An 11,275-nucleotide genomic window follows, 5' to 3' on the forward strand; every position below is an offset into this window, starting at 1 on the left:
TACTTGGTGAACGATACAGTTGGATCCCTTCCATTATAAATCCACTAATGCTAACTGAACTTTCTTTCGCTCCAGTTCCAGAGACCTAATGACTTCTCACCCCCTTTCCGCTTTGGGACTGTGCCCAATGGCAGCACAGAGAGGAATATTCGCAATAACTACGCAGAGATGCATGCCTACATGGGCAAGTTCAACCAGAGGGGTGTGGATGATGCTTTGCTCTCCCTGAAAACAGGGTAAGAACGACTTCTATACTCAAAGTCTTTGATATGCTGCTAATGTTTATTAAACATAGATTGTAGCAGATGTACCAGGCTTGGATGCCTTACAGAGTTCAATCAAAGGAGTTTTCATTGCTCTTTATGGATTTACAAGCTTGACAGTACCGTCCAGGCCAGTGCAGCAAGATTTCTGTGCTTAGTATTTATACACACACACACACACACACTCAACTTACATTAATGTAACCATGAAAACAGAAATTAAATAGAAGTAAAAGTAGAAAGGAAGGTCCTAGGCTAGGATTCATGAAACATATATGAAATGGTCAGACCTGTTGATTAGGTAGAAGGGAGACCTAACAGGGTGTGAAAGTTCCTAGATCATGAGCCATCAGAGTATGCTGACTAGTCTGCACTCTACCTATTGTTGCCTTTGACCCAGCTCTATACTCTAGAAAGTACCTGTCCCTTAAAAGGCACTCATGATCTGCCAATGTGTGGGTTTGTTACAATGCCAGCCACACTGGGCCCTTGATTCATTTGGCCTGCAGAAGCTACAGCTGTGGAGACAAGCAATTGAGCATTATAAATGTGGAGATGGGGGAGTCAAGAAGTTTCCTGGGTTGTATAACTGGCAGACATTTCTGGAAGAGAGACACAGATGCAGAGGTACTTGCTGCCGGTACACTCACTCTCACCCACCTAGAGTCACAGCAGATTTCAGAAGGTGGGGTTTCAGACCACTTTGGGTAGTTTGGCCTCCCACCTACCCACAATTCTCAATCCTATCAGAGCTTTGTGTTTTGGGGTGGACTACCTTTGAGGAGGAATAAAGCTAACTTACCTTGTACTCATGAAGAGAGTCCTTTCCTTTCTTGCAGACTTCTCTGTTACTGTGGCTAGATCTGAATTTCTTCTTCACCCTTGATGTGCACAAATGTTGGTTAGTAATTGATGCCTTTTACCCTTACCCTAAGTCTAACTTCCCACCTTACATGTGCTTCCTTGCAAACCACACAATATAAAGTGAGGTTCTTAGACCGTAGGAATTTGAGGGATCTGAGTTCTCCTGTAGTTTTACATATTTGCTCTTCATATGAGTCTGTGCTGTCACCACGCAGCTCTTCATGTCTTCTTGCAATGCACAGAATCCTTAAACCTTTCTGACCACAAAAATAGCATTGCACATCTATTCAACTGTATACACCTACACTTATCCCCACTCTGGACTGTAATGAACTGAGAAATGAAAACTGTTATATAAATCTAACCCATGGTATTTGTTGTTATCATTGTAATGGTTACTTTTCATTATTTCTGTTACTTTTATTGATTCCTTTTTTTACTCCTCCTTTTTAGACACAGCTTATGAGTTGGCTTCAGGCCCAACTCACATTTTCATCACTCTCAGTGGGAGGAAAAGAACCTGAAATCACATAAAGAACAAACAGCCTGGGATTGAGGCTGAGATTCAGGCTGAGTTCCAATCTGAGCCTCACTTTGAACCAATTCTCCCTATAGCTTTCTGGAACCCGACTGCTTCCTATTAATGGCCCCATAGGTAGTTTTGTACTAAAACCCCTCCACTGGATTTTGTTTGTTTGCCCCATTCTTGCACAGGAAACTGGATGCCTTCATCTACGATGCCGCAGTGCTGAACTACATGGCAGGCAGAGATGAAGGCTGCAAGCTGGTGACCATTGGCAGTGGGAAGGTCTTTGCTTCCACTGGTTATGGCATTGCCATCCAGAAGGATTCTGGGTGGAAACGGCAGGTGGACCTGGCTATCCTGCAGCTCTTCGGAGATGGTGAGTTACTGCTAGTGCCTGTTGGACCTCTGCTGGCGGCCAGTCCAAACCCTCAATGCTTCTTCCTCCTCCAGTCCTCTCACCCCTGCATTTCCAGGAAGCCATTGCACAGTATCCTAGGAGACTTGGGGGTGTGGACTCTTTTCCAAAGGCAATTGCAACATCGTACAACAAGCAGAATCACTTAATAGAAATTTGTCTCAGTTTTGAAGGCCAGAAGTGCAGACTCAGACCTCAGCACCGGTTACTTGTGAGGGGGAAACTGATTAATATCTCTCCTAGCATATGGGAGGGGCAGTCTTTAGCACTCCTGCCTTATCAACACATCACCCCATCCTTACCTTCCTGTCTATATGGATTTCCCCCTCTTTTGAAGACAACAGTTCTACTGGGTTAGGGGCCCACCGCTCTCCAGCACAACCTCATCTTAACCAGTTACACCTGCAATGGCCAAATTCCCAAATAAATGCACAGTCCCAGGCAGTGTGGGTCAGGATTTGAACAAAGGAATTTTGGGGGGAAAGATTAAAGTAGTCGGTCAAGGAGGTATGTTTAAGAATTGTGGGCAATGATCCAACTTGCAGGGGCATAGTCAGAGGAGCTATAGAGATGTTCCCAGCATTTAGCTCACTTGTGACCCAAGTGGATAGAACTTTGGAAAGGCCTCTGAAATCAGAGGCATGTGCCCAGAGGACTAAAGTTCAGCAGGAAGAGGTAGGAGGCTGGACCAGGGCCCTCAGAGGCAGACCCCATCAGGTGCTGCCCAGTGTTGTCAAATTGGCAGCCAACTGGCTTTGAGAAAATCTCATCTCCTGTTTGATCACAGCACATCATCTGCACCCTGCTCCATTTTGTTGTCCCAAGGGTGCACTCCTCCTGTTAGCCTCATATGGATGAGCAGCCTGATTCTGCTTGGTCCCCCAGGCCATCAGTGTCTCTAACTCATGACTGCAGGAGCTCTGCTCTTAGTGATGCAACAGGAGGCAGCCGAGTGCAGCTGGAATTTCAGGTCTGGGTGACGTGGGGTTGTGCCACTCGTTAAGAAAATTGCAGTTTGATCAGAGAAGTGACTTGCTTAACATTGGGAAGAAGCGGGGGTTAGAGCTGGAGTGTTAACTAGCCATTTTGGTATATAAGAGCTTCTGTAATTTTAATGTAGCCTTGATTTAGAGGCAACAAGAGAGCTTCTATCTCTGAGGAAGAGCAGCAATTGAGATGATTTGCAAAGGTTGCCAAAGCTCTAGTCAGATGAGGCAAACAAAATTTAAATTTTTTAACCCAACTGGAGCCACTGGAACAGAAGGAGTCTTCATGAGATTTTCAGAACCTTGCTTGTCTAGAATTAAACACGTTCTAGACACAGTTTTTTCCATTTGCCTGGGCTTTCTACCTTTTTAAATCCTAGTACCCAGTCAAGTGGAAAAGGTTATTGTAACCTGGCATGAATTGAATTCATCAAAGCTTCCCTAAGAAGTGTTAAAAGGAGGCAGCTCTGAACTTGGTGGTCGCATTTCATTCAAGCTTTTCCCCCTTTACTCTTACTATTGTCCTTTCCGATGAGAGATCACTAAATCTGCCCAAGGAATTAATCAGCCTCTGCTTACCTCTCTCCAGCCAATCTGTTTTATACATTGTTAAGAGCAATTTTCTGAATCACTTGTTTGATTACTTTGTAGATGGTGGGGAACAACATAAAGTGCAAAGAGCTCAGTCTGATACTCTGGCTCACGGCAGCCTGACACCCACCTTTTAAACTCAGCCTCCTGGGCCTACTGTCAGTCTGTTTGAGCTGTCCCACACCCCTTCTCCTGAACCAACCGTTTTGTTTCCCACCTCCCACCCATGGTCACACATGTTCTTTCTGCCGCCCGAGTGCCTTTCTGTACAATATAAATGAAAACAACCCCATTCACCATGCCTGCCTCATGAAAAAAAAAACCCTCTGACCTCTCCCCATATACAAAATTACTCTCACTGATTGGAACTCTTGTTCATTATGCATATAAGTTGTCATCTGCTTCTAGACCGATTTATACAGGGTGGCTCATGGGAACAGAGTAATACACCCCTACTCGTTGTGTCCTCTGTAGTAGCCACAGTAAGTTTCCATGACTGCTTGTGGGATACGTCGGCCAATTAATTTTTCTTATGTCTCTTTGTCTTTGTCTCATGTTTTCCTCTCTCTTCCTGGCACTCCCTGCTCTCCTTCCTGCCCTGGGCCCAGGGGAGATGGAGGAGCTGGAAGCGCTCTGGCTCACGGGCATCTGCCACAATGAGAAGAACGAGGTCATGAGCAGCCAGCTGGACATAGACAACATGGCTGGGGTCTTCTACATGCTGGGGGCGGCCATGGCACTCAGCCTCATCACCTTCATCTGCGAGCACCTTTTCTATTGGCAGTTCCGGCATTGCTTTATGGGGGTCTGTTCCGGCAAGCCTGGCATGGTCTTCTCCATCAGCAGAGTAAGTGCTTCAGTTGAGGTGCCTAGAATGTCAAAGCTTAGCCTGGCAGGGTGGTGGGGTTAGCCAGGAGGGCTCTAACTCCGGCCTGGTGCTGCCAAGTCAGGAAATCATATCCTTTCCCCATGGGCTGGCTGGTATAATTTCACATGGCACATATGCATGCAGGCACACGCGCGTGCACGCACACACACACATACACACACACGGGTGATATTATTTTTCCTTCAAGAAACAGCTTTCTGTGTGGGGTTTGGGCATTTGGTTCTCAGTAAGAACTGGCAGATCTATCAAAATGAAAACTTTGGCCTTTTACCAAATGTCTTTCATCACCATTAGCTAATTTGGTATAGGTTATATTAATCATTTAATCTTTTAAAAAGTCACATTTCTATTTAAATAGTGAAATGTATCTCTTACTCAAACATACAAAGGTAGGTTATTGGCAGTTTCCCTGCTCCATTGTTTTTAACCATGTGGAATTCTGAAGAGTTCAAGAGCTTAGCAGAACCTTCAGAAATAAGTCCAGACCCATAAAAAATTTACATCCCAGAAACTTCCTTAATTGGAGCAAAGTATAACTCTGAAGTCATTCCTTATCTAGGTCTCTACATTTCTAGTTCAAACTGAGGATTCAAAACACAGTTTCAACAGAAAACTGCAAACAATTAAGAACCATGCTCTTGTCCATGAAGTGATGGAAAACTCAAACGTCCTTTAGAAGTCTAGATTGCAGATAGGGACAACTTTGGCTCAAATGGAGTTATATAAGAAAATGGATTTGGATTGCTCATTCAGGGCTTATCCCATCTTCTGATCATTTTCCTATAGTAATTAAGTGACAGAACACTCTCCTCGCTGACTGTGCGTGGACTCGGGCCCCTTGGTGAGCTGGCAGGAGAGCTGCGCTCCCGGAACCATGCCTGCTCTTCCCAAAGTCCCATGTAAGGTGATGGCAGAAGGAGAATTCTCCCCAGAACCCACGACATTGCCTCTACAGAGGCCGTATCCTGGCCCCAATCAAGAAAGTAGGCCTGAGAAAGGCCTTGGATCTGGTTGCCACCAACTGAGGCTCACCTCTTGGCAGCCTCCCCTCTCCCATCTTCTCTCAGCTCATCCCCATGCACTGGAACCCTTTTCCTTTCCCATGAACTCCCTTTGTTTTAAAGACAATTCAGACACCATCCTCTTCAATACCTGCCCTGGCTAGGGAGAAGAGTTCCAAGTTGTGCCCCCTTCCAAGGCAGGGAGCAAGGTATTAGCCAGAGGTTGACTTGGCTACAAAGGTGAAGGTCCTGGGTGGTGATTTTCCTCCAGGAGCATAGGCAGGGAGTTTTCAATCAATACTCATTTGTTGAGATATTAATTATTGATAAGATTGAGAAAGTACCAGAAGGAAACCAGTCGCTAATGAGAGAATTCCACAGGGGAATTGTTTATTCCTATTTAGTAACTTGATATTTGTTCTGAGTCTTCCCTCCCACGGCAGGAGAAAAATCTTTCTTTGACCTGAAAGCTCGCTCCCTCTGTGAATGTGGTTCCCGCATGCCTCAGAAAGAGTCTGCTCAGCTGCTATTTGGTGATCAAAATCCTAAAAAGCTGCTCAAAATTTGTCAAAAGCCAGAAAAGAACGGCAACTGAGACCTTCTGAGCTCACTGTACTTTAACCAGGGTAGAATACCTAGAGGGCATGGCTGTCCCCAGGAGGATAAAAATACTTTTTTGGCTATCAGTTGCCATCATGGCTTCATTTTTAAGGTACAAAAACCTGGGCAGAGAATGAGAAATCAAAGCAGGTCAGTGGAGGGTGAAGGCAAGAATGCACTCGCCACAGTCACTTGGTGCAACCTTGCCTCCCTGGGAGGGCCAGCCGCTGACCTACCTCCGCTCAGGCCAGGGGACTTACCAAGCTCAGGTCCTCAGGCGAGCTGTAGCCCTGTCTGCCTAGGATTTTATTAGGCGCTCCATTTCCTGTTTCCAGTGCCCGTTCTCACCTGGACAGGTAAGGGATGCTCACGCTTAACCTCCCTGGAGACCTAACCCACCCCTCTCTCCTCTCGCTTCAGGGTATCTACAGCTGCATCCATGGGGTGGCGATTGAGGAGCGCCAGTCCGTGATGAACTCCCCTACAGCCACCATGAACAACACCCACTCCAACATCCTGCGCCTGCTCCGCACCGCCAAGAACATGGCCAACCTGTCCGGGGTGAATGGCTCCCCGCAGAGCGCCCTGGACTTCATCCGCCGCGAGTCCTCCGTCTACGACATCTCCGAGCACCGCCGCAGCTTCACGCACTCGGACTGCAAATCCTACAACCCGCCGTGCGAGGAGAACCTGTTCAGCGACTACATCAGCGAGGTGGAGAGGACTTTTGGCAACCTGCAGCTGAAGGACAGCAACGTGTACCAAGACCACTACCACCACCACCACCGGCCCCACAGCATCGGCAGCGCCAGCTCCATCGACGGGCTCTACGACTGTGACAACCCGCCCTTCACCACCCAGCCCAGGTCCATCGGCAAGAAGCCCCTGGACATTGGCCTCCCCTCCTCCAAGCACAGCCAGCTCAGCGACCTCTACGGCAAGTTCTCCTTCAAGAGCGACCGCTACAGTGGCCACGACGACCTGATCCGCTCCGACGTGTCCGACATCTCCACCCACACCGTCACCTACGGCAACATCGAGGGCAACGCGGCCAAGAGGAGGAAGCAGCAGTACAAGGACAGCCTCAAGAAGCGGCCGGCCTCGGCCAAGTCCCGGCGCGAGTTCGACGAGATCGAGCTGGCCTACCGCCGCCGGCCGCCGCGCTCCCCGGACCACAAGCGCTACTTCAGGGACAAGGAGGGGCTGCGGGACTTCTACCTGGACCAGTTCCGCCCCAAGGAGAACTCCCCGCACTGGGAGCACGTGGACCTGACCGACATCTACAAGGAGCGCAGCGATGACTTCAAGCGCGACTCGGTCAGCGGAGGGGGGCCCTGCGCCAACAGGTCCCACCTCAAGCATGGGGCAGGCGACAAGCACAGCGTGGTCAGTGGGGTGCCGGCCCCCTGGGAGAAGAACCTGACCAACGTGGACTGGGAGGACCGCTCGGGGGGCAACTTTTGCCGCAGCTGCCCCTCGAAGCTGCACACCTACTCCCCCGCGGTGGCCGGGCAGAACTCGGGCCGGCAGGCGTGCATCCGCTGCGAGGCGTGCAAGAAGGCCGGCAACCTGTATGACATCAGCGAGGACAACTCGCTGCAGGAGCTGGACCAGCCGGCCGCCCCGGTGGCCGTGACGTCCAACGCCTCCACCACCAAGTACCCCCAGAGCCCGACTAACTCCAAGGCCCAGAAGAAGAACCGGAACAAGCTGCGCCGGCAGCACTCCTATGACACCTTCGTGGACCTGCAGAAGGAAGAAGCCGCCTTGGCCCCGCGCAGCGTGAGCCTGAAGGACAAGGGCCGGTTCCTGGACGGGAGTCCCTATGCCCACATGTTCGAGATGCCAGCCGGCGAGAGCACCTTTGCCAACAACAAGTCCTCAGTGCCCACTGCCGGACACCACCACCATAACAACCCCGGCGGCGGTGGCTACATGCTCAGCAAGTCGCTCTACCCCGACCGGGTCACGCAAAACCCTTTCATCCCCACTTTTGGGGACGACCAGTGCTTGCTCCACGGCAGCAAATCCTACTTCTTCAGGCAGCCCACGGTGGCGGGGGCGCCGAAAGCCAGGCCGGACTTCCGTGCCCTTGTCACCAACAAGCCGGTGGTCTCGGCCCTTCACGGGGCGGTGCCAGGCCGTTTCCAGAAAGACATCTGTATAGGGAACCAGTCCAACCCCTGTGTGCCTAACAACAAAAACCCCAGGGCTTTCAATGGCTCCAGCAATGGGCATGTTTATGAGAAACTTTCTAGTATTGAGTCTGATGTCTGAGTGAGGAAGAGAGAGGCGAAGGTGGGTACGGGAGGGTCTGGCTGTGGGCGTGTGGTGCGCATGTCACGGAGGGTGACAAGGCTGAACTTGGTTCCCATTTGCTCCTTTCTTTTTTAATTTATTTCTGGGATCCTGGAGTTCTGATTCCTTCTGAGGGCAAACCCTAGTGACCTGCACCGGCTTTCCTCCCCTCCCCTTCTCTCCTCCTGCCCTCCCCCGTCTGTCACTCGTTCCTGTTCCCAGGAGAGGACCCAGGGGCTTGTCGCCTGGGGGGGCCCAGTGGCGAAAGGGCGGCACTGCATGCAGGCTCCCTCCTAGCAGGAAGGACTCTCGGCCACTGCAGAGTGACACAAGGAGAAGCAGGAGGCGGCCATGGGAGCACAGGACAGCTCTTCCCCAGCTGACCTTTAGGTTTAGGAGAGGACGCAGAAGCATCTGAAAAAGACCGTTCAGCATGCCGCTGATGAATGAGAAGGGCTCGTGCTCAATTCTTGCTGCTTCGATGACATGTTTAGAGGTCGAATGCCAAGTCCTGGGTGGGGGGCCATGTGTGTTTATATAGAAGCCAAAAATGTGTCTGATTCCATCCCCAAGACTGACGTGTGCTAAACTGGAATGAAAGGTCACCGGTGGGTGATGGCAAGTGCATCAGAGCAGTGTTGTGTGCGCAACACGGGCAAGAGGATGGACTGCCTAAGTGTCCATCCACATTTGCACACGTGTGGGGGTCACAGGCCTTCTGGTGTGGAGAAGGCACCCTTGATCTCTGCTGCTGCTTCCAACACTCCTAAGCCACGTGCTTGTTTTGGCTCCTATACAAACAGATGGTCGTATGGGACCTGGGTTTTGGCTGCTTCTCCCTTGATCCTTCCTGATTGAGGAGAATGGAGGTTCTTGAGAGAGATACATCTGTGGTCTAGACCAAGAGATGGTGGACAGTCCTGCAAGAACAGGGTACAGAAACCATTCTCCGCGGTTGCCAATATTTTCAACTGGTTTTGGCCAAGAGCTTCCCAGGAAGGGGAAAGGGTCTAGAAGCAGCCGTGAATCTGTTGCCCACTCTGAGGAGCAAAGGATTCTAGAAAGCTCTTTGGCGCTTTGGCCAGGAGCTAAGGCTTTTAAGAACAGGGGCGTCATCTAGAGGTAGGGTAAGTGAGAGAGGGGGATGTTTTTCAATGCTTTGATCCCTTCTTACTTAGCCTGGAGCTGGGAAAGCAGGTTTGTTCCCCCAGAACTGAATACAGCTGCTAGGGAACAGTGGAGAGGACCGAGCTTGCTCTGTGAGTACAGCTCAGGAGGGGTGGATGAAGAGATTTGGAGTGGGGAGAGGAGGGGCTCCCCTGCTGTCCCACAGGGATCTGGCTCCCTGGGAATGTGACGTTGAGCCCTTTCTGTAGAAGCCAGTCCATTTTCCCACAGCGCCCCTCCCCTCCCAGATCCGACCACGCAAGAAACTATACATGCCCATGAAATCCCAGGGACGAGGGCACTGGCAGGCAGGGTGCCCCTTCGCTAAAAGTTGGAGACTTGAGAAGGGAATGTGTCTTTGTCACTGCCGGTCCTGAAACTTGGGGTAGCTGTGTTCTGGGGGTCAGGTCCATCGTCCTGCTGCTCTCCCCTTGCACAGGGTGGCGACCCAAGAGCCTGGGGGCAGTGTGCAAACTGGACTGCGGGCTCCCCACGCTGCACACGGGAGACAAAACCAGAAAGGTGCTCGTCCTCCTCCAGAAGGAAGCTGCCATGTCGCGCTCGCCAGGGCTGGTCTCTGCCTTCTGCTCGCCCCACCTCACCACCCTTCCTTGGTCCCTGCTCTCCTCCTCAATTTTTTTTTTTTTTTACCTCAGTATCTTTCATTTTAAAGCCAACTGAAGGCCTTGTAAAGCTCCGTTTTCTTTCTAACATGAACATGGGGGCAAGGGGCTGAACCTCTCACAGATCTGGAGAGAGATGCACGGAGTGCTTTACCTTAGATGCCAGGAAGGACTTGGAGAGACAGGACAGAGGGCGTGAGGTGGTGTTTCCAGGAGGAAGGAGGAGAAGGGCCACAGAAACTTCGCTGCGCCCTGGCCCTGTCTCAGGTCAGGGGCTCCTTCCCGCAACTCTTCCTCTTACCTCACCCCTTTAAAATAAAAAACCAAACCAACTAACCTAGCGAACAGCAATCTAGAACAAACGGGGGCTCTGGCGGTCTCCACTGGTGATGGAAATCAAGACGGTGTTTATTTCATATGTAAATATTTTGTTTTCTAATTTTGTATAGATAAAGTGTTCTCTTGTGAGTATTCAGGGTGTTGGGCTGGAGGGGGTGGGGTGGGGACTGGGGACGGGAATGAGGGGGAAAGTGTTCTGTTAAGGGTTTTCATTTTCCATCCAGGGACTTGTTTTGTACGGCATTTGCTTCAGGGCATCTGGCAGAATGTGAATGGAGGCCACTGTGGTGAAAGTGCCAGGGAAAAGTGCTTTGTGTCCACACTTCCCACCTCACAGTCCTCTCGAGGGACTGAGGAAGTGTTTCTGGGCTTGGGGTGCGCATAGGGTTCAAGGTGGCTCTATGCAGACCCCACGCCCAGCTCCTGTCTTCTAGGTAGACCGCAGATTACCAGCATTCCTTGCAAAATCAAGCTGGTGGGACCCTAACTTCCCCATCAGCCCCCAGAGTAGGGCTCAACACAGAATGGAGATCCCATCAACCCCTCATTCTTGACGTGGCTGCGCTGTTTCAGAAAGCTCCATCCTAAGAAATCGCATGGTGGCACGCCCTGATGTGTGACAGCCATCTCCCTCTACTTCCCGACCCGCTCCTTCCCTTCCCCATCAGCACTACCGGCCACCCTGAAAATTCCCACCAGCTCCACTTTTTGAT

The 11,275-nt window shown here is 50.6% G+C and overlaps 1 protein-coding gene across 1 annotated transcript in view; it reads left to right on the forward strand.

The window, feature by feature from the left end:
* GRIN2B (glutamate ionotropic receptor NMDA type subunit 2B) overlaps positions 1-8,412 on the forward strand; it is a gene marked incomplete at both ends in the record, with an annotated part of 307,788 nt that extends 299,376 nt beyond the window's left edge. Inside the window, 4 exons of the mRNA XM_084256211.1 lie at positions 76-236; positions 1,842-2,029; positions 4,254-4,492; positions 6,556-8,412. Of these exons, the coding sequence (XP_084112337.1) occupies positions 76-236; positions 1,842-2,029; positions 4,254-4,492; positions 6,556-8,412 (2,445 nt within the window). The remainder of the gene's footprint in view (positions 1-75; positions 237-1,841; positions 2,030-4,253; positions 4,493-6,555) is intronic.
* Between the last annotated feature and the right edge of the window lie 2,863 nt (positions 8,413-11,275).

The sequence above is a fragment of the Talpa europaea genome, assembly GCF_964194135.1.
Source record: "Talpa europaea genome assembly, chromosome: 15".
Lineage (NCBI taxonomy): Eukaryota > Metazoa > Chordata > Mammalia > Eulipotyphla > Talpidae > Talpa > Talpa europaea.